Raw genomic sequence first — 22564 nt, forward strand, 5'->3', positions numbered from 1 at the left:
TAACTACCATATGGCCCAGCAGCTGTATTCTTAGGCATTTATCCCAGAGAAGTAATGACTTACATAAAAATGTTTACATAAAAATCTATACATGAATGTTTATAGAAGCTTTATTTGTAACTGCCCCAAATTAGAAACAACCCACGTATCTCTCAAAAGGTTAATAAACTGTCCATGGTAATCCATACCAAAGGAACCAATTATTGATACACATCATCTGGATGAATCTCCAAGGATTTATGCTGAGTGAAAAAAACCAACCCCGAAAGTTTATATACTGTATGGTTCCATTCTTGAAATGATCAAGTTATATAAACAAATAATAGCAGATTAAAGATCTCCAGGGGTTCATGAGGAGGTGGGGATGAGGGTGAAGTGGATGTGGCTATAAAAGGACAACATAAGGGACCCTTGTGGTGATGGAAATGTTCTGTACTTTGGCTGCATCAATGACAATATCCCGTTCTGATATTGTAGTATAGTTTGGCAACATGTCGCCATTGGGGGAAACTGGGTAAAGGGTATGAGGGATCTCTCTGTATTATTTCTTACATCTTCAATGATCTCAAAATAAAAATTTTTATTAAAAAATTGATACTTTCTTCTCATTGGCTTAGTAAACAGTCTCTGAGTTTTCTCCACTGGTCAAAACTTAACAAAGAAACAGGTAGGTAAGTGGAAGAATATGGGGACCAAATCTCACCATAAATTCCACAAGCAAGCGAACATTCAGAATTCAGCATTGGAACTCAGCACTGAGACATACAAATGTTCTGATTGGCTGCAGTAGGTGTTTTTTGTACCCAGTTCTAACTACAGAACTGGTGTTTACAATAGAGACTAATATTTGTTAGTAAGTTTAGCCACTAGACCATTACATTCCGACTTAGGCCACATGAACCCTCCACATTAAGCTATTGTTATGCTCAGTCTCGTTTGGTCTAGTTCATTTCTTCAGCAGTGGATATCTGACCAGTTTCCCTACCACGGTGATGTTCACCTTGATAGCTACTAAACACCTGTGGCTATTGAGCCTTTGAAATATGCCCAGACTGAATTGAGATATATGTGTGAGATATACACCCAATTTAGGAGAATCAGTGTTCAAAAAAAAAGAATGTAAAATAACTTATCAATATCTTTGTATTGATTTTATGTTGAAATGATAGCATTTTAGATAGATTGATTAAATAAAATATAGTATTAAAATCAGTTTCATCTATTGCTTCTCACTTGAAAAATACACAGCTACTGGGAAATCTTAAATTACATTTGTGGTTCACAATATGTTTCTATTGGATGGCTCTGCCCTAGAGGTTGAAGCAAGGCTCTGAATTAACTTCAAACCAGCTTCAAGCAGTGAGTATCTATTTGATGACTAAAACTGGGTGATTATAACCTCATGAAAAGACCCAAAATGCACTTACTTCTTAGCTTTAGAATAAAGGAAAGTGTTCTCAGCTGGATCTCTACAGAACCTACATTTGCTGAAAAGCATTAAGTCAGTAGAAACTAAGAGCTCTAAGGAGTTGCCAGGTTTATTTACTAAGAATTTTGGTACATTACTTTTGCTTAGGTCCTGAGATAATTCAGAGGGCAGCTGGAAGGAGTCTCCAAATTCAGGGAAATGGAATGTTACTTTCACAAATCGGAAAAAAAAAGCTGGCCCAGATTTTTGTTTATGACATGCTCACACATATCTTTTGCTTTTGCCAAATCATTTTTTGTGTGTGTGCTAAATGCTGGAAGTTTCCTATTTTTCAAAAGCCCAAGCCCAGGCTTGTCCTGCTTGATATATTAACTTTAAAGTAGGAGGGAAATTTCCCTCTAGTACAGTGTTAAAACATCTCATGAAACTCAAGCGAGAGCTTTTGTGTGTTCAAGATGCCTGTCCATCAACCTTCCTGTGTTTTCCCTTCGCATTGCTCCAGAGTTTGGATGGTAGTCTTGAAAACAGAAGTGTAAGAAGTGATGGCTTTTGGAGCCATGAGCAGCTCTTTAGCTCCTAGCACAGCAGCAGCGTGGAGCTGTAACCATGGCCCCAAAGGTTCATACCTTCTTACCTCCTAGCACAGTGCCTGTCAGACAGCTGAAACCCTGCCCTCATTGTACACTAGAAGGGTTCTCTGCAAATTATTCCTTGATGAGTGCCATAACGCAGGCTGTATTTTTCCATAAAAACAATGTTAAAATTAAATCAATGATATGCTTAATAATATTTCATGAAAAGCAAACAGAGCCTATAGGAATTAAAAGTAAATATACCACAAAAGTTTAAAAGATGGTCACAAATGTACTTTTTAAGGGGGCTGATGTATAACAGTATACTGTCCAGCAAACAGAATTTTATCACCACAAGTTTGACCTAACACTCACATGTTAGCAATTGTGAGTTTTAAACATTTAATAATAGCTTTTGTTGACTTCTTAAAAGTTAGAAGGGCTTTTGGGGGATGATTTGGATATTCCACTTAAGTTTTCCAAGGAAGTCTGAAATTATAGTTCCTTTTTTTCTCTTGATATTCTGTAATTTTTATTATATTGTCCACATGTAACTAAACTGTTTACTGTGCTCTGTAAACAGACTCAGTAGTACATAACTGATAGATGAGAATTCAAAACATCATGAACACCCCACCAAATGATGGTCCCAGTTCCATGTGCGCTCCTGCACCCCCGAGGAACCCACTTCCTCCCGAAGCAGCCCGGCCGTCACTGCTCTAGCTCCTTTCACTGCATTTTAGGCTATTTTCCTGTCTCTCCACTAATCTGTCCTAATTCCTTCCAGAAAGCCAAGAACAAGGGCAATCCCTCTTCTTTGTGACAGCTCTCCTGTGTCCATGGAGAGAGCTCGTACCAGGCTCTCGAGAGACTGAGTCTGGGAGAAGGGGAGGAATTGTCCACACTCTGCCGAGGTGTTGAGGCACTTTAGGAGTTATTAACTCTTTCACAAAGATAAATATCTCTCATCAGAATGTTTAAATATAGAAATAAATATACTTTGGAGAACAATCACCTCGTTTATGTGAAGGAAATCTCCCTCTGACCTGGTGATGTTTTGGGCATGCTTAGTGCTGTGCGTTGGGCTATAATGAATTCAAATAAATACTCGTCCTTACATGTGAACATAGTTTCTCCTTAAAGGCCATCCTGTGTAATGCCCTTTCCCACATGATCCGCAAGCGTGTTCCGCCAAACCTGCTGTTCTCACACAGTGGTGGATTCTGCCAGGTTCAAGGCGGCATCGGGCAATTCCAGATCCCCCATCTTAACCTGTGAGGAGGAAAAGGAGAACAAGAAAATAGCCACAGGCCATTCATTTTGTTATTTGCACAAATCCTGAGAAAATTTTGCACACATTTTTATTGAGCTGCCCTCAGTAAAAATGGCATTCTGGTAGGGAAAAGAGTCAGTTCTGTAACAAAGTGATTATACATTTATGGAACTTTTGATTTCTGTGTTTTTTAAACCACTATTATTAAGCATTTTGGTCAAATTTAAGAACTGTCTCTTGAGTATCTACTGTGCATAGAAGCTGCTGTATTAAAGCTGCAATGGTTACAAAGATAGATAGCGCACAGTCCCTACGCTAGGAATTTATCATCTAGAAGCGGGGCAAGGATGCTTGGGGTAAACGCTAAGGAGAAGAACAGAGAAAGGCAAGGGAGGGGGAGACTGTAACCTTAAGGCCTGGCAGGCATCAGGGGCTTGTTCGTGGATGGGGTGAGAAGCACAAAACCTTCCTGAAGGAGGTGTCGTTTCAGATGTTCTCTAATGGTCGGGTAGGATTCCAATAAGCAGGAGGATGGAGTCATTCCAGGCATGCGGTGTCCAAAAGTTATTTATGCTTCTGACACGTAAGACTTGACTAGAGCAAGTACTGGGGTTTCTTAAACCAAGTAAAGGCTTGAAGATCATGTTTTAGGAAAATGTGTTTCTCTGAATGGTATAATTTTTGTATTTAGTTATGTTTTCAATTGATGTGATATACAAAATCACATCAAACATTCAAATACAACATTATTCCATGTACGAAAATCTGCAAAATGGAAAAATATTCCCTTATAAATGGAGTAAGAGGGGAAAGTATCTAAATTGAGGTAGACTTCATGTCTTTTCCAGATGTAGACCTGAAAATATTTTAATACACAATACTGAAGAATCATTTTTTCAAACTTATCTCACCTAGTATTAAATTGGCGGCAGGAACTCACACTTGATTAAAATGGATCTCAAAATGTCCTCGATGGGGATTATCTGTAAAATAGAAAATAGAATTTTAAGAAGCAAAGTGAGTTGACCAAAAAGTAATCACATGTAATTAATCTGCTCAAGTATAATAACACAAAGAAAGCAGGATTTAAAAGACTCACACGTCACAGACATTCCTAGGTAGGCCTGAGTCCTTAACCTCCCGGCACTCTACAGCCCAGGAAACTCAACGACTTCAAGTTAGATGAGATTTAGGAATCGTTTGGTCCAGAGGTTTTCTGACTCGTTCTCTGAAGCTGCAGAGCTATGAAAAGGGAGACAGCGCCACAGCTATGGTCAGGCTAGTTTATGATTGTGCGATTCTTGCTTCTTCTTTGAAATTTTTATATATGGACTTCCAAAGAAACTTTTGATTGGAAAAAAACGTTCCAATAGTTCAAAAACTGAAAGTGAATGATTCAGTTTGTTTCTTATTTTATCACTGTGGCAATCACTGCCCAAGATGTGAAGAGCCTGTACGAAGGAACAGAGCAGGCTGACCACTGGGGGTGCCCGGGGACTGGGCCTTCGGGCATGTCTGCTCTCCATCTAGGTCTGTTCACCATGTGTTTGCCACTTGGAAATTCTGGCGTTTGACTGGGCCTGGGAACACACTCACATTTTTGTCTTTATATTACCCTTCCTTCCAACCAAGTTCTGAAGATGATCTCATGCTAACTCCACACCCTTTTCCTGTCAGAACAGCTTTAATAATCAACCTTCTCCATGCTGTTTCTTTTGGCCTTGGGCACAGGGAACTGGAGAGGTGCTGCTGAATCTGTTGTACTGAAAATTAAAACAAAGGCTCAGTAATGGAGGTGATTTGCTACCAACCTATATTGTAAGCCCATTTTGGGGGTCTTTAGGCTGTTGCTCTGCAAACCAACAACTTCCCATGCACAGTTTGCTCAGTGAGTTTGCTCATCCCCACCTTGCCAACTTACTTAACCCATAGTGCATCCTACAGAAGGTGACGAGGTCAAATGTTCCACAAAACTGCAAGGCTTCTGTCTGCTACTTTCTCATTGGCCGTATTCAACAATAAGAGAAGGCAAGGGTCACCACAGAACCTGACATTCAATAACCTTTTTCAAGCACTTATCACCTGCTGACCTGCTACATGATTTACTTATTTACATGTTTGTAGTTATTGCCTGTCTCTTCCCACAAGAATGTAAGCCCCATGAGGGCAGAGGTCTGAGTCCATTGTGCTTTTAATACCATCTAAGTACATAGAACAATGCCCACCACTCAAATGCTTGCTGAGTGAATGACCTCAACAGTGAGAAAACAAAGGACATGAGCCTGGGGTGGGCGGCAGGAAACAGAAGTATTCTGACTTCTTAGAAATTCCACCCAAGCCGAAAGAGAAAAGTTTTACATTCAAATCAGTTTAAACTCATTGCTTATTAACAGCTGTTGAAGGTTGATGGATTAAGACACTAAGCTTGAAGACAAAAATGAGTTTTATTGTGGGTGACCTAGATTGAATTTTCCTATGTCTAACTCATAATCCATTCTTCTGGATGACAAAGAGAAATGGGCAGAGTTGCTTTTTCTTTCCCAATAGTCAACAAAGTGAGGTAGAATGCTGTACCACTTCTCTTTTTATTTGCTCTAGTCTGAACCCCACTGGCATTTATATTAAGACAATCGTCAAGACCAAAGCATCTCTAAGAACGCATCTCATACATTAAAATGCTCTCTATTTCCTTTAGTATTACTGTATATTCTAGTCTTCTTGCTCATGCATGGCCATGTTGACTACTTACCCAGGTAGCCAAAACCTGACAAAGGCCTTATCACCCCTACTCCAGTTGTATTGATAGGAACAAGAATCATGCTGTGTTGTTTGTATCTGGTCGAAAGAAAAACATGTTAGGAAAAGTCTGCTAAGTGGAAAAATAAAACAGATGTTAGGTGGAGCTGCGGTTGTCTTTTTCTTGTTATGGAAGCAGTGATGTCTAGAATGGGAACTGTGTGAAAGACATACATCAAGCACAGTTGGACACAGGCTGTGACTGGAACAACAGCAATGATTGGAAAATAAGTGCGACTTATTTGAGGCTTCTCACTGCTTAACAATGGTAATTGGGAACTGATACCCAATAGTAAACATTTCAAGTCTATTTATTGCCTTTGATCTAAATATCTAATCCCTTAATTACTTACAAGCAGTTCTGAAAACTTTTACATGTCTTATAATCTGATTTAAACATCTTGAGGATTCAGCAACATTTTTCAGTACAGGAAATTCCATAGTTAAGAATGTTCAGCAGTGTTCCCTGAAATGTTTCCTAAGTCTATCTTTTAGCCAAATAATTGTGAAATACAAATATGTAACATTAATCTCATAATATATTTTGTTATTACTATTTGTGAGCCCAAATGATGCATTTTAGTAAATTAACTGGATAGAGAAAAATGTTGACTCTGTTCCTACATATATTTTTCAATCACAGTTATTTTATTGCCTGTTTGCAGAGGTATTTTTAGTTCTTCCCATAACAATTGCAATCTTGCACCTTGGATGCCCAGCTCCTAAAGCCCAGGGAAAAATGGGCAGAATACATCACAAAAGGAAATTTTTAGTCTGACATTTCACCTTAAAGTTCTACCCTTCCAAGTTTATCTCTGGCAAAAAATAGATAGGAAGAAAACCCTGGATTCATTAAAAAAGATAATGCTTATGTACAGAACTATATATCACCCACGAAAAATGACTAGGCAAGGCCAAGAACAGATCCCACCAATGAGAGCTGCCGCACAGAAATAATGAGGAGCTGAAGCAGCCGTGAAACAGCTGCCGCTCTTGAGACAAAATGACGCCCTTCCATCCTTGCCATTTCAGATTTTGGCATGTTAGGTTGTGAAATTCTTCTAGTGTATTTCCTCCTGTTTGGAGCTCATATTTTCTGATACATGGGTAAGAAAGTATTAACACTCATGATATTTATTCACCAACCAGTGGCTTAGAAAGATCTAATTTCCCCAGCTATGGAGTTGGGTGGTGTGTGACTGTTTGAAAACTATATTGTGTAAACAATCTAGAATTTGCTAGAGCTTAGAATGGAAACTGAATCGGCAGTTTTTCTAAAACCAACTTGGAAAGGTTCAAGATGGCAGAAATATGTGTTTGGTCTCCCATTGCTTACCATACCAGAAAAGGAAGCAGAGAAGGTGAGGCATAGGACTGAGGGTGCTGGTAGTCACAAACAGATGAAAGATTTCAATAAATATCTGGGAAACAGAGGTGAGTTGACCAATGGAATGGGCAGAGAAGCTGGAGTCTAGAAAATGATGTAAGGAACAGCAAAGGAAGCAATTCTGGCTCCAGAGTCAGCAGGTCTGACTGAAACACAAGGCTACAAAAGGGGAATTCATCCAGGATTTGTAAGTGGGCAAATGATGGTGCTCTCATAGGCAGGTGTTGGGCACAGCATGGAGGAGAGTAGACCATGTGTTACAAGAAAACTGAACCAAGTCATTCTGAGACTTGCAGGGCTGGCCTGAAAGCTAGCTTCCTATCAGCTGACTCTAAGGTGGGTCCCAGCCCTGCTCCCTAAAAAGTTTCCTTACAGAATTCCTACCCAGGAGAGAAAGATGACTGGAAAAGAGCTCTGTTCTGTGTTAATAACTAGCTATACTTCAAGTAGCTACCCTTCCTTTTCTGTTAAGTATGAATAGAAAACCAAAGATCTGTAGTATGTGAAGAGAGCCTGCAGTATTAAAGAGAATTACTGATGGAAATAAACAAACTGTAAAACTGACAAAAGAAGAAAAATATAAAATGAGAAACAGAGAGAACCTATAAAAACAACAAAACTGAGCTAGATCAAACAACAAAAACTCTAGTTAATGTGATCGGAGAGATTCAAAAGTACTGCAATCTTAAACCCAGCAAAGCATGCTATGAAACAGGAACAACCAGAGAACTAGGAAATAAAAACTCTTAGAGATTAACATATGATTACTAAAACAAAGTTTAATAAAAGCACTAAAAATCAAATCAAGCAAATTTCCCATAAGCAGAGGAAACAGAGACTGAAAATAGAAGAGCAGAGATAAGAGACACTGAGAGCAAAAACGTAAAGTCTAACGTCAGAGTAAAAGAGATCCAACAAAGACAAGGCAGTTCAAATGAGAGAAAAATTAAGGGAAGAGTTTATCAAAGAAACTTGTAGGAAAATGTTTTCTAAACTGGAAAAAAAAAATCTTTAGATTAGAAGAGCCACTGATTGGCAAGAAGAATCTATCCCCAGATATGTGCTTGTGACATTTCCATATTACAGATCAGGTACATTTTGAAGAAACTCAAGAAACAAGGCAGACAGTTCTTTGATTCTGCCTTCTCGGTGTAATATGGAAGCACCAAAAATAAAGGGAAATCCTAAAGAGATTCAAAGAGGAAAAAATAAGCCACCTATCAAGGAATGAGGATTAGATGTGGATCAGGCTTCTTACCAACAAGGGATGCTAGATGAAAATGAAGAGTTCAACTTAAGAATTCTATACCCACCCACAGTATCAATTTCTGTGAAGTTAAAAGAAATAGGTATTCAGACATGCAAGATCTTAATTTTATTTATCTATGATGCATTTTTCCTCAAAAAGTGAAGAATGAGCTCAAGCAAAATAAGTAAAATAAGGAAAAGAAAGTCATAGGATCCAAAAGATAGTGGATCTCAGGATACAAGGCTGCTACTATGGAAGATAGAAAATTTTGTAAGTACTCACAATAGAGTTTTAAAGATCTCAGATGTTAGTCCCCTTGACTGTCCTCATTTATTGAAATATGTCTGAATTTCCAAATTATGTGTAATCTTTTTTACAGGGTGTGCCCTTCTGATTTTTATGGGTGATAATAGATAAAAATTGAATTCCACTAACCTCAGGATCAACCCAAAGAACATTAGGATGACTCAAATGGCAAATGATAATACATTTCATTGTGGCATCTTTACTGCAGTTTCTTATATGAAAAAGCTGGGCTGGGGAAATCTTTACCCTTCATTGGCCCTGGCTGTGCAATAATATGCAATCATGCTTTGATTCTTAGTTAGAAATTACAGAGAAAGAATTTTTCCAGAGAGGCTCACTTTTAATTTTTTAACTGGGTATTTTCTACTCAGGGCTTTTTAAGTTTTAGCTGTAGGAAGCCTTGAGGCCCACAGGCTGAAGCATCAGGCAATTTGCATTATATAACATGTATTATCTTCTTGGTGGGCATACATCTGAACATCAGACTAGGACAGAATAGCATGATTTGGGTTTTCATTAGAAATCTTTTCTTTTTCTACTTTTTATCCCGGTAATCAAGAAAGTTTTGGGTAAATCTTTTAAGGTTTCTTGGATCTTGTGACAATTAGGAAAAGGGAAGCCTCACTGACATGGCATTGGGAGGCCAGCAGGGGGAGCTCTAGGTCCCCACTACTCATTGTCAATTGCAGACCAAACCAGAAGACACAGAATTTGCAAGACACCCAAAACAACAGCCCAACGAGAAGCCACTACTAGATTCGCAACTCCCAGGTTCATCCAATGGACTTTTTGTTTAGAAGAGCACCATCCCATCCCCAAAGTCTGATCTTTCCTCTATAGAGAGAGATCCTCTTTTTCTTTCTCTGGACTTCCTTGTGGTTTTGCTATAGCTTGCATGGTCTGAATTGCAATTGCAATTCTCTGCTATTTTTGAATAAACCCATTTTTGCCAGTAAATAACTGACAGTTTAATTTTTAAGGCTAACAGTTTTAATCCTAGAAAACCAGAATTTGAATCCTTGAAAAGTAAGATCTCTGTGATGCCCATTAGCCCTAGTGGAATGCCCTCTTATTCTAATACTCAGAATATGCGTATTTCTCTAATGTTTCCCAGTAGTACTCTTGCCTTGCTCTTTGTATCATGGAAAATTGTTGCCACAGCTTTGTGTAAGTACCTGGTAGATTACAGATCAGGTACATTTTGAAGAAACTCAAGAAACAAGGCAGACAGTTCTTTGATTCTGCCTTCTCGGTGTAATATGGAAAACAATTCAGATTCAAAACTAGAACTATGTTAATAGACAGATCTTTTCTCATTCAAATTTGACCCAGCTGAAACATCCTTCTTCTAAAGAGAGTCCTATCAGAAATGATTGAAAAGTAGCTTCCATTAAATTTGAAGGAACCCAAATTGCAAGCATTAGTTTTAAAACAATTGCATTTTAATCCTACCTATGTTTTACTTTATAAATGTAATTCAAAATCTTCTCCGAATTCATTGAGAGGATTAGAATTTTAAGCTCTTGGTTTTATTGGTTTTCAAATTCTAGAGCTTTTCAGATTCTAATGCTGCTTATGTGAACATATTTTGGGTGTCATTGTTGCATTTCTATAACTTCAGCTGTCACAATTTATAGGTACATGAATATATAAGAAACTGTCACAATAGAGTGAGACAGTACCATGGGAGCAGAATCGGTATATCTGAGCTAATCCTGAGGGGTTAAGAAAGGCCTCCTGGTTCAAGTAATGTGAAGGTCACACCTGAATCTGAATCCTAAATAGGAGAATGGGAGCTAATGTGGAGTGGGAGTGTTCTAGACACTAATAATAGCATAAGCAAAGGCCCACAAGCCAGACTGTATATACATTTCACATAGATGGATTGAAGAGATTATGTAACTGCAAATTATGGAGGCTACAATTATAGACTAGTAATTAAAGAAGTATATAGCTTCAAGAGCAAGTAAGATGAGATAATAATCAGAAGGGGAAGTAGGATTATTAATTAATTCAAAATATTGATTGAGTATGTATTATGTGCTAGGCACTATTCTAGGCACTTGGGATATATCAGTGAACAAAGAAAACAGAAGTCCCTGATCTAATTAAGTTTATACTCTAATACAGGGTGAGAGAAAATTATAAATATAAACACATATTATGTTACAGCAATTAAAGCAAACAATATAAATGATATGGTACTTGGCACATGATAAGTGCTATGGGTAAGGTGCACTGGGAGTATAGGTTGGTGAGGGGTACCTGAAATGGAGTAGTCAGGGATTGCCTCCGTGAGGTGGTGACGGGGCAAAGACGTGAAAGAGATGAGTAAGTGAGCCATGCAAATATTTAGAGGAAGCACATTCCAGGCAGAGCAGAGCCAGCACAAAAGCTCTAAGGAGGAATGTGCTGGGTACAGTCCAAAGCAGGAAGGAGGCTCATGTGGCAGAACAGGCAAGCAAAGGTGCAAGTAGTGTGAAATAAAGTCATGGACACGAGGGATGGAGGCGACCTGTGGGGTCTTACAGGTCACTCTACGAATGTAGCGGAGGGTTTCTTGTTCACTTCCTCCTGCCCCAAAATACACAAGATGAAGAAGAACAAGAGGTAAGAGAAAGGGAAAGACCAGAGAATCTAGAGAGGGCAGGGAAGAGCAGTGTCCCTCAGAAGGCAGGAAGGGATTAATGGTCAGCCGTGGCCCAGCGAAGAGATGGCTGTGCTGGAAGAAGTATGCTAGGCCTGCTCGGGGGAGCTGACTGTGCTCATCTTTCAGCAACCTTGGGGGACTGCACACTGGTGGCTTGACACTGGTCATGGTGGATGTATTTACACCATGGAAAATGGCAAACACCACAAATCCAAAACTTGGTGAGCTGGCTGGCTGCATGCAAATGACTCCTCCTCAAGGAGTGGTAGGTGGCAAGGAAGCACCACTGGCTGTACCCTCCCAGGTACTGCTTTTGGGAAGAATCAACAAGAAAATTAGATCAACTGCTTGAAGAAAAAATGGCATGGCTCTGAAATAACTTTTGCAGGTGGAGCCTGTGCCTAGCCTGGCATGAGAACTTAAGAACTGTTATGCAAATGTGATGAGAGTCAAGTCCAAGGGGGCCACAGGGGCCAAATGAGCATACATTTCTTTCTCTAACTTTCATTTGTTCGAAAACCTGGGAAAAAACAAGCAACCTTTCCAGTCAGAAGGATTTTGAAGATTTGAACTCTGGTCTTTGAAGAAAAAGGTAACAGGAAAGCAAGAGAGTTTAAAGTTCTGTGGAAAAGCGTACTCTAAGGGCAAGCCCAGAGGGGCATGGGGAAGCCCAGAGGAGTCGGGTAGTTTAAGTCAGGTATTAGATGATGTTGGCATAAAAGCATTCAGTTCTACAAATGCCTAACAATTACTCAGAATTTGAGCTTTGATGATTTAGTCTTCAAAAAATAACTCTCTGGGCTACAATCATTTTTGTTTTTTCGTAGATGAAATAACTGCAGAGAGTACTTCTCCAGATGCTACCTCCATGTGCTCGTCAGCTGCCCTGAGGCTCGCCCTGGGGGAACTTCTTTTGGGCTGGCAGGCCGTCCTCAGCTGCAGGCACTTTTTTGTTCCCTCCAGCTAAGGGACTTTGAAAGGTCTGTAGTTTTTGAAACAAGATGGAATATTTCAAATTTGTATCCTAGGACACTTAAGAACTTGGATTTGACTTCACAGGACAGTTATACATTAAGTAACGATCAAGTGCTCACAAGGTTAAATTTCAGGAAAGCCCTCTTGGATGCAAGACAAAGGCGGGGTGTAAAACGAAAACAAAAGTAGACTGAGTTGGAGAGGTCCTTTGATTTTACACTCTGCATTCAAGACTGCGCCTCTCTGCCCACTGGAACAGGTTAGTCTTTTCTTTCTTTGTTCATTCTGACTTGGATTTTTTTTTTTTTAAAGCCTAAAGACTTTGTATAGTTACCTATGTTGAGAGGGTCTTGATACATAAAAATCTAAATGTTTTCATGTGCAAAAAAGAGCTACTGGAGAATAGCTATGCACTTTAACCTTAAAACAGAAATCTGAGTATAGCAAGAATAAAACATTATTTTAATACAATTACTTGCCTATAAACCTTTGTTAATGAGGTTTCACTACATAATTTTATCTGCTTTGTTTTAAAAACATTAATTTTTTTGTTCTTGTAATAATAATAATAAAGACAATGTGTTTCTATATACCTACCTGAGGGATCGTTTCTGCAAATAACTTCCATTCCTACTCTTACTCTTATTTACTGATATTTTTAGTAAGATTAATTCTTTCTAAAAATACTCTTCCATAATATCTTACATTATTTGGCCATATTATTCTTTATCAAGTTCAAGACTTCTGTGATGAAAGAGAAGGAAAGGACAAAGTTCACATTGTGTTAATAATTAATGCATACGAAAATGAAGAGCAGAGGAGTCTCCCAGGTTGGAACTTTTCAAATATTCTTAAGAATAAAAGTAGTCATTTAAAATTGTCAGCATCTGGGTTTTTCACAATGAAAAGAACTCTGCAGTATCTTTCCTCATGGGGCCTTCTTTGCTTTACTCATCCAGAAAGGGTTGGCAAGTATAATATTCTTTTGAATTGTACCATAAATTGGCACACAAAAATAACATTTCATTAACAATAATCTGAGAATATTTGAAATTTTCCAAGGACTAAAAATAACCAAAGGAGACAGAAAGGCTAAGGAAGAAACAAACAAAAAAACTCAGCACTTTAATAAAAACATTGGAAGTCATTATTATATGCATTTTAAAACGTGAATTCTGTGCAAGCTTACCTAAGTACTACAGAGTGTTAATAGCTGATATAGAAACATAACTTAATGATGAGAAAGGAGATCCCTGGCCTATCATCTCTAGAATGAGATCCCTGGCCTATCATCTCAAGAATTAACAGCTTTTTTTTTTTTTTTTTTTTTTTTTGAGTAACAGCTTTATACCTGCTGCTAAAACCTTTGCTTCACAAATATTTATTGAACCCTAATGTGTGTCAGGCACTCTATTAAGGTCTTAATTACAAAACATAAACCCAACAGATCATACTCCTGGGGAACTTAGAGCTCAGAGAGCAGATGCAGTGTGGGAAACACCTTTCCCATAGAGTGGGGTCAGTTCTCTGAGAGGTATGTAGCTACAGCTGTTGATTCAGGAAAGCCTTCTGGGGAGGTAACATCCATGTTAACTGGATAGGAATTGGCCTCTGAAGGGAAGGGCAGGAAATAGTATATTCAATAAAGGAAGAGAATGAATATGATAGAGACATATGCTGCAGCAGGGTGTGGCCAGCAGAGTGCTGGCAAATCAGTGCCATCACTGCCTACAGAATGGGCTGCACAGTAGAGAGATGGAGCACCAACTAGGAGTGGGGCCACATTACAGAGGGAGCCTTAGGTATCTTGCCAAGGAGCTTGGATTGTATCTTTCAGGTGAAGAGATGTGTCTTTCAGGAAAGCAGCGAAGCAGGGCAGTGACAGACTGGCATTTTAGATACAGCATTCTGGTGGCAATAAGAAAAATGTTTTGACAAGGAGGTGGTAAGTAGGAATAATAATAGGATACCAGGTAGGAAGATATTGTAGTAGGCCAGGTAAGAAACAATGGTTGAATTTGCGGGTGTGTCAAAGAGCACAGATTAAAAGGGAGAGACAGGCTCTAGCCCTGTTTGGAGGGTACAATTAGAATTCAGCGGCTGACTGGAAATTGGAGACAAAGGTAAGAGAGAAGTCAAGGATGGTGCAGGCTTAAGGCTAAAAGTGACTAGTGGAAAGTGGGTGGTCCTGAGCCGCAGTACAATAAGCATATAGCAACACGTTTGGATGGACACTAACTAGAGGTGACTTTGTTTATGGAAGCCAACTAGTGAAAATAAGTATAAATGCTAAAGTAATTTTTTCAACTTATTTTAAAATGAATTTATAAGTAGATGATATAAAAATAAACTTATCTTAAATAAAATAATGTATTTTAGTTTTTAATTTTACTGTTACAAAGTTGTATGTATAAAAATCACATTTCTGATCCTTTTAGTTGGAATCTAAGTATTCATACTTTAAAAATTATTTTTATGTAAAGGTCATTACATTTATTTAGGGTTTAATGATTAAGAAAATCCCTCAGGGTATTATTTTTATCTTTCCTATGTAAATCCCAGAATTACAGCTCTGCACACAGACCTGTAAAAACAAAGGATGAAAAACTAATCTTGGGAATATACTCCCATGTGGCTTCCATTAAAGAGATTCATGCTCAGGTATGTTATGGTAACAACCTATTCCCCAGTAAAAGAACAAAATATATACTAGAAAAAAGTGTTTCCTTTCAAGCAATATGAAAGAGTGCATACCCTGTATTCTTTTTGCTGTTTAGGTCGGAGCCATGGCTTTGGAACACAACCAGTCAACAGATTACTATTACGAAGAAAATGAAATGAACAGCACTCATGACTATAGTCAGTATGAAGTGATCTGTATAAAAGAAGAGGTCAGAAATTTTGGAAAAGTCTTCTTACCTGCCTTCTTCACAGTAGCTTTCATCACTGGGCTTGCTGGCAATTCCATAGTGGTGGCGATTTATGCCTATTATAAGAAGCAGAGAACTAAAACAGATGTGTACATCCTGAATTTGGCCGTGGCAGACTTACTCCTCCTATTCACCCTGCCTTTTTGGGCAGTCAATGCGGTTCATGGGTGGGTTTTAGGGAAAATCATGTGCAAAGTTACTTCAGCCTTGTACACAGTCAACTTTGTCTCTGGAATGCAGTTCCTGGCTTGTATCAGCATAGACAGATATTGGGCAGTAACTGAAGCCCCGCATCTTTCAGGAGCGGCAAAACCATGCTGGCTCATCTGTTCCTGTGTCTGGATGGCTGGCGTCTTGCTAAGTATACCACAGCTGGTTTTTTATACAGTCAATCACAAGGCTAGGTGCATTCCCATCTTTCCACACCACCTAGGGACGTCAATGAAAGCAGCAATTCAAATGTTGGAAATCTGTGTCGGATTTGTAGCACCCTTTCTTATCATGGGAGTTTGCTACTTTGTCACAGCAAAGACACTCATCAAGATGCCAAACATTAAAAAATCTCGACCCCTCAAAGTTCTGCTCACAGTGGTTGTAGTTTTCATCGCCACTCAGCTGCCTTATAACATTGTCAAGTTCTGCCAAGCCATCGACATCATCTACTCTGTGATCACCGACTGCGACGCTAGCAAACGCATGGATGTTGCCATCCAAATCACAGAGAGCGTGGCGCTCTTTCACAGCTGTCTCAACCCAGTCCTCTATGTTTTTATGGGAGCCTCTTTTAAAAACTACATTATGAAAGTTGCCAAGAAATATGGGCCCTGGAGAAAACAAAGAGAAAATGTGGAGGAGATTCCTTTAGATTCTGAAGACCCCACAGAGCCAACCAGTACTTTTTGCATTTAAATGTAAAACTGCTCTGTCTCTGGCTTCAATACACATGAATGATGCTTCTCCCTTAGACAGACCATCTGCATCACTCTGAAACTCAAATCTCAAACATTATGGTGGCAACTTATAACAAAGAAGAGGCTGGGGTGGGAAAGGAGACAGAGTAGAAGCCAAGGAGAAGAGGAAACAATAATAAATGCACATAACATGAAAATTAAAGTTAATATAGGAAAATAGTGAAAGGCATAAATAATAAAAACTCTGTGCTATAAGTTAGGCCATCTAAAACAGATGAATAAAGAGGCTTATATTAAGGAGCATTTATAATTATCTTTAATTATCTTAATTTTAACCTAAGAATAATGTCCCTGCATAATTTTAGTACTTGTATTACTGTGCAGCAAAAAGTAATGTATTTTTTCTTCCTGTTTCTTGATTTGTAAGTTATTTCATAAACTCTAAGAAAGAATAACAATAAGCAACCAAAAAAATACATAAAAAGCTTTTCTCTTCCTTTTAATACATTTGTGGTACGTTTCTAAACACACAATTTGCTTCCATGGTGTCAACTTCCTTTAGTAACAAACTATTTATCTTGTTAAGAGTTATGATGTCTAGAAACAATCCTCAGATAATCATTCTTATCTAGGTCCCAGTTTTTATCACTTCCTAAAAGGCTAATCCATTTATGTGGAGTCTATTATTGATGGTTAACTAAAAAATATATTTTCTTATGTATAAAAATTCCTATTTTTTGCTTAAACACTTTTAAGCACTTTTAAGTGTTTTTGAAAACTTTTCATATTTAATGAAAATATCTACCAGGATAAATTACTTTTAGTGAATGCACATCTTCTAAAAAATAATTACATATAAATTATTTTGGTCAATGTAGCATGCCTCTATTAAAATATAATTTTAGTAGAAATTACAATGGTCAAAAATACTGTGCACTCATGAATTTTCTCTTACACACTGTAAAAAAAAGACTTTTTCTGCTCTTAAAATGAATAGCATTTAATCAAGACATGCTATTCTAAAATTATTTTTCTTTTTATCAACTATTTCTCAATTTGAAAATGCTTTCAAAGGCAGAATTTAAAGAACTGTGAGCATGAACTAGTAACTGTATCATACTGTTCTAACACGGTCTGCATACTTAACCACCCCTCCCTCCACCATTTCTTGACATTAATTACATTGCTATCTCCATCCTGTCACATGCTACATTCACTATTTGTGGCATCACTTGAAGCTACATTGGGCTCTGTAAAATAAGCGGAGGCTGAGTGCACATGCAGGCAGATACCATCAGTTTACAGAAGAAACTTAGATAAACAAATGTGAACTCTTTGAGGACAGAGGCATCTCTGTCCTATTCATCTTCCTACCTTTCCCCCATTCTACCCTGGTTTTCCCATAACCTACACATAGTAGGAATTCAATGAATGTGCATCGGAAGAATGAAGGAATGAAGTATTCAGAACACTGGGGATCAGCAATCTGAATTGTGCTCTTGGCTTCCTCATTGATACGTGACTTGGGATACAACTCAATCTTTTCTCCGATCATAAGTAGATTAAAAATATTGTTCTTATGTTCCACAGTAAAAATCTGTACTAAATATCTGCAAGCCAGATTTCCCCACCATATAGTTTACTATCTTAACTCTTAGCTATGTTTTACAAATCCTATCAGGAATGCTTTCACTGATTTATTTATTTTGTATTCTGTGGAGCCTGCTCAGCACAGTGTCTTCAGGAAGGTCTCCACGGGACACCCTCGAAGACTGCTTCCTTGCATGGCCTCCAGGCTAGCTCCTAATCACAGTGACCTGCACCTGGTAATCTCTACTCTGTTAAATGGTCGCCTCAGATATTTCATGTGTCCTCTTTCTGAACTGAAGGACTCAGTTCCTTTAGAAAGGGAACTGGTACTTACTTTGTGACCTCCAGTTAGTGCTTTGTAGACAGCAGATCAAACTGCAGGTATTCAATAAATGTCTCCAGCTGATTTAAATGGAGATTAGTTTGCTTTTGTAAGTGTATACAATGATATAAAAGACAATAAAATCTGGACAAAATGATGGCTAGATGAAATTTAGCTTAATTCTAAACTCAGTTATGGAGCAATGACTTTGTCTTTGGAGGAACTCGTGATTATTGTTTCTTATGTAGAAATGGTACCAATCCTATTTTTATTAACATATACTCTTAATTTTATTTTCCCACATGATTATAATCTATGTTAGCTGTATGACCAGCCCTGATGATGAAAGTTCTATTTTTATGGGTTTATGGCAGAGTTGAATATTTTGTAAATATCAATATAAAGTTATCACAAAGATGACTATTTCATACACATGGGTAAAAATGATATTTGTTATTCATAGATGACATTTTAGGAATGGCAAGGCAAAAGATGATGAAGCTAGGTTTACTCTGCTGCTAATGTCTGACATCACCCAGTGTCCTCCCAAAGGGGAAGACAGTTTTATTCTGCACATTTTAAAATGCTAACATTTAAAACTGAGCTCAAAACAAACATATTCATCTTTCTGGCCATGGGCAAAATATGTCTTTTTTTCTGGACTGAAACACAGATCCACATCCCACATTTACCAGCTCATCCATAATAAATAACTGCAGGGTGGCTGGCTGCCCAGGGGGAGGACAGCGGTTTGCTTTCACCATCATACAGAAGCACGAGGCAATGCTCCCTTGAAGAAGTGGCTCAAGCCACTGCTGTTTCTGCTTTTCACTTCCATCGAGGTAGAGCCCCTCTATGTTCCCTGTGTCTATACAGAATAAAAAGCATTTGCTTTACAGTTAAACATTTACCAATATGAAATCCAAACTTTATGTAGAAAAGTCAGACATGCATCTTTTTAAAGCAAATGTGTGCTACCAAAACTATTTAAAACAGAATAGTAAACATAATTTACAATGGAAGTATGCCATAAATACTTGCAAGTATGTGGCATTTGGTGCACACTTATTCAACTTGTTCTGACTCACAGAAGCTTGTCCACTTCATACCATCTAACTCAATCAGGCCAAAGGAAAACCTTTGTCTGCTATCTTGCAAATATGCTCTGCTAGAAGTGAGTGCAATGTTCCTGGGGACCAGTTAACATTACATGTTCTACTGAGGCTCCAGTTCCTCAAACACACCCTGGGCTTTCTAACTCCCACATGTTTTCTTGGCCAGGCCTTCTTTCAAGTGAAATTCTTCCCCATCATTCCTAAGCAAATTCCTGCTTCTGAACCACTTCCCTTGTGAAGAAGCTGACGACTGGGTCAGAAATATTTCCTTCCTCTGAACTCACATAGTAATTATTGTCCCTTTACCTCTAATATTGTTCTTACTTTTGTGTACCCCATACCACCTAGAAAAGTACAAGGTCATACCTCAAGGATGCTAAACACAGAATCTCTGCCCTGGACAGAAAATGACAGTAAGTAACTATCTAAAACCTTTCCCTTGAATACTGATTACTTATAAGAGTTTGAAAGAGAATTTTTCAATATCATTTCTTAAATGACTTTGAGGATAGTAACCGACATGCTTACCACAATTGAGTTAAGTGTAAATTAAGTCTCTCAAAACACGTTTGTATTCTGTTTAGACACTCTTAACAGAAACAAGGTTATATTAAAATGCACAAAATTCCTAATAATTAACATACGCTTAATTTTTTTTTCTACTGAGGGAGAAAATGAGATTCTATTTTAACTTTGAAAAAGTCACTATAGATATAATTAATGAAGTTCATGTTTTCTTTGCTTGTTTTAAATTTAGCATTTCTTGTTATAGTTTAAATGAGGTAAATATTGAATAAAAACTTTCCAAAAATTACCATTTTATTCTGAAAAGCTGGCAAAATGACACTATCATTTATGTGTTAAGGAAGAAAACCTAGATCAACTATTTCTACAAAAAATTATTTTCCTCAAAAAATCAGTCCACAGGCCCATAAATTTTCCAGTATTGTTTTAGAATTAAAATTGCTATTTCCAACCTTCCAGTATACAATATTGTAGCTTTAGTGAAGGTCAAAAAACAAAACAAAAGACAGATTAGAAGAGTTCATATATCTCCCATAAGCTTTTATAACTATTTGGGAAATAATCTGGGTGGCTTGAGTAGAAATTCATCTTTTATGCTTTTTCCTTAAGTATTTAATCAGCATCAATTAAATATTCCCTTCTTTAGACAAGTAGTGATTCTACAACGTCTTACTATGCTGATGGACAGTGACTGTAAAGGGGTTTGTGGGGGGGACTTGGGGTAGGGGAGAGCCTAGTAAACATAATGTTCTTCATGTAACTGTAGATTAATGATAACAAAAGGAAAAAAAATTCCCTTCTTTATCTGTCTTGGAAATGCTCCAAAACACAATGCCCCAAGGCCTTTATGAAGATACCTCCACTACGAAAAGAAAATACCTAGTTTTCTATTATGGTTTTACACATCTTGTTTGCTGAGAAGAGTTGCTGCTCATAATTTGGTCACAAAAATGTATTTCTCTGGACAATTAAAAAATTTCAGCACTCCCGAAATTTTAGTACTAGAAAAAAGTCCGTGACCATCTGGTAAGAAGTGAGCTGACAGGTCAGATGCAGGAGCAGTGGCGGAGCTGCATCTGCAAAGGCTGCTTCTATGGCATTATTTTTTATATTATGACCCATTAGTGTGTCAGAAATCAATTTAATGGGGATGGCTAGCATTCTCTAAAGAAAAATGAAAGATAAAAATAGAAAACATTAGATTAGACTCGGTGGAAAACATCTGAATGCATTGCATATAGTAAGGGAGATCACTGTTTCATGAAGGCTTGTTTTCGTAACACATAAGTCTCTCTGCCTTCCCCTCCTCCCTCCTATCTCTCCATCCATCCATTCATGACCACACATACAACTACATTTGCTTTATATCGGGTCACAATATAAAATATATTTCTTACTATGAATAGCAATAAAAAAAATCCTAAACAAAGGACTACAAGTTCTCTTTCCATAAAATTATGCCACCTATCTGAACATGATGTAATAGCCTCACACAAATGAGATGGATGCCTGGAAACCCTATAGATTTCTTTACTTTTATAACAGCCTCAGAATTGGATTAAAATGTAGTAGAGCAGTAATTTGATAAATCAGTGTTTTGAAGAGGGCAAACCACATCAGGGACAAATTCAATTATCACCAAAAGTCTGTGAACTAGTTCCTTCATCCTTCCAATTATTCAGGCTAAAGTCCCTGGAGACATCCTTGACCTCTTCATTAATACCCCATATCCAATCAGGAAACCCTCTTGGCCCTGCCTTCAAAATATATTTAGAATCTTTTCACTTCTCACCCCTTCCACAGCTACTACCCTAGAACAAATCATCCTCTCTCACCAGCATTACTGCAACAGACTCCCTCCTTCCTTCCTTCCCTCCTTTTGTCCATGCTCAGCATATCAGCCAAAGTGATCCTTTTAAAACTGAAGTTACATCTTGTCACTCCTCTGCTCAATTCTCCAACAGTTTCCTATTTCACTGAAGGTATGAGCCCTTAACTGCCCTATAAGACCCAACATATAAGGTCCTGTTCTCCTCCTCCTACTCTTCTCCCAGACACACTGGCCTCCTTGGATATTCCTGAAATACAACAATCACATTCTTGCCTTAGGCTCTTTGCATTTTCTGTTTCCTCTGTTATGGAAACTCTTCCCCCAGATTGCATGGCTAACTCACTCACCTTAATTCTTTGTGGAATGTCATTTTCTCAATTAGGCCTATTCTGCCCATTCTACTTTAAATTGTAATCCATATTCCTGTCCTCCAGAGTTTCAGAGCTCCCCCACCCTGCTGGGGTTTTTCTTCCACAGCACTTTTCATTTTGAAACTTACTACATAGCCTACTCATTTACTATAGTTATTATTTATTTTTGTCCCTTACCATTAGAATATAAGCTCTACAAGGGCAAGAATCTTTGTGTATTTTATTTCTTGATCTATGCCAAATAGGTTATCAATAAATAATTGGTGAATAAATGGAGATGTTGAGGCTAACCAAAAGATTTGGAATCTCTATCCATTTCAATTAGCCATAGA

General features: G+C 38.0%; 2 protein-coding genes across 4 annotated transcripts in view; one reads left to right on the top strand and one right to left on the bottom strand.

Moving 5' to 3' along the window:
- The window catches only part of ACAD11 (acyl-CoA dehydrogenase family member 11), a 70168-nt gene that overhangs the window by 31061 nt on the left and 16543 nt on the right, over positions 1-22564 (bottom strand). The window contains 7 exon segments of the mRNA XM_057488370.1: positions 3120-3184; positions 3187-3273; positions 4186-4257; positions 6024-6109; positions 6726-6792; positions 17621-17732; positions 19155-19258. Of these exon segments, the coding sequence (XP_057344353.1) occupies positions 3120-3184; positions 3187-3273; positions 4186-4257; positions 6024-6109; positions 6726-6792; positions 17621-17732; positions 19155-19258 (593 nt within the window).
- Positions 11954-18528, top strand: ACKR4 (atypical chemokine receptor 4). 3 transcript variants are annotated; one of them, XM_036877348.2, is made up of 4 exons: positions 11954-12254; positions 12490-12896; positions 15200-15298; positions 15415-18528. In XM_036877348.2, the coding sequence occupies exon 4, from the start codon at positions 15424-15426 to the stop codon at positions 16474-16476; it is 1053 nt and encodes a 350-aa protein (XP_036733243.2). In that variant the 5' UTR covers positions 11954-12254; positions 12490-12896; positions 15200-15298; positions 15415-15423; the 3' UTR covers positions 16477-18528. The 3 variants fall into 3 exon arrangements, with proteins under 3 accessions (XP_036733243.2, XP_036733242.2, XP_036733244.2); XM_036877347.2 differs by having other exon boundaries at positions 12246-12896; XM_036877349.2 differs by lacking the exon at positions 15200-15298 and having other exon boundaries at positions 12246-12896.

The sequence above is a fragment of the Manis pentadactyla genome, chromosome 1, assembly GCF_030020395.1.
Source record: "Manis pentadactyla isolate mManPen7 chromosome 1, mManPen7.hap1, whole genome shotgun sequence".
NCBI classification, from domain to species: Eukaryota; Metazoa; Chordata; class Mammalia; order Pholidota; family Manidae; genus Manis; species Manis pentadactyla.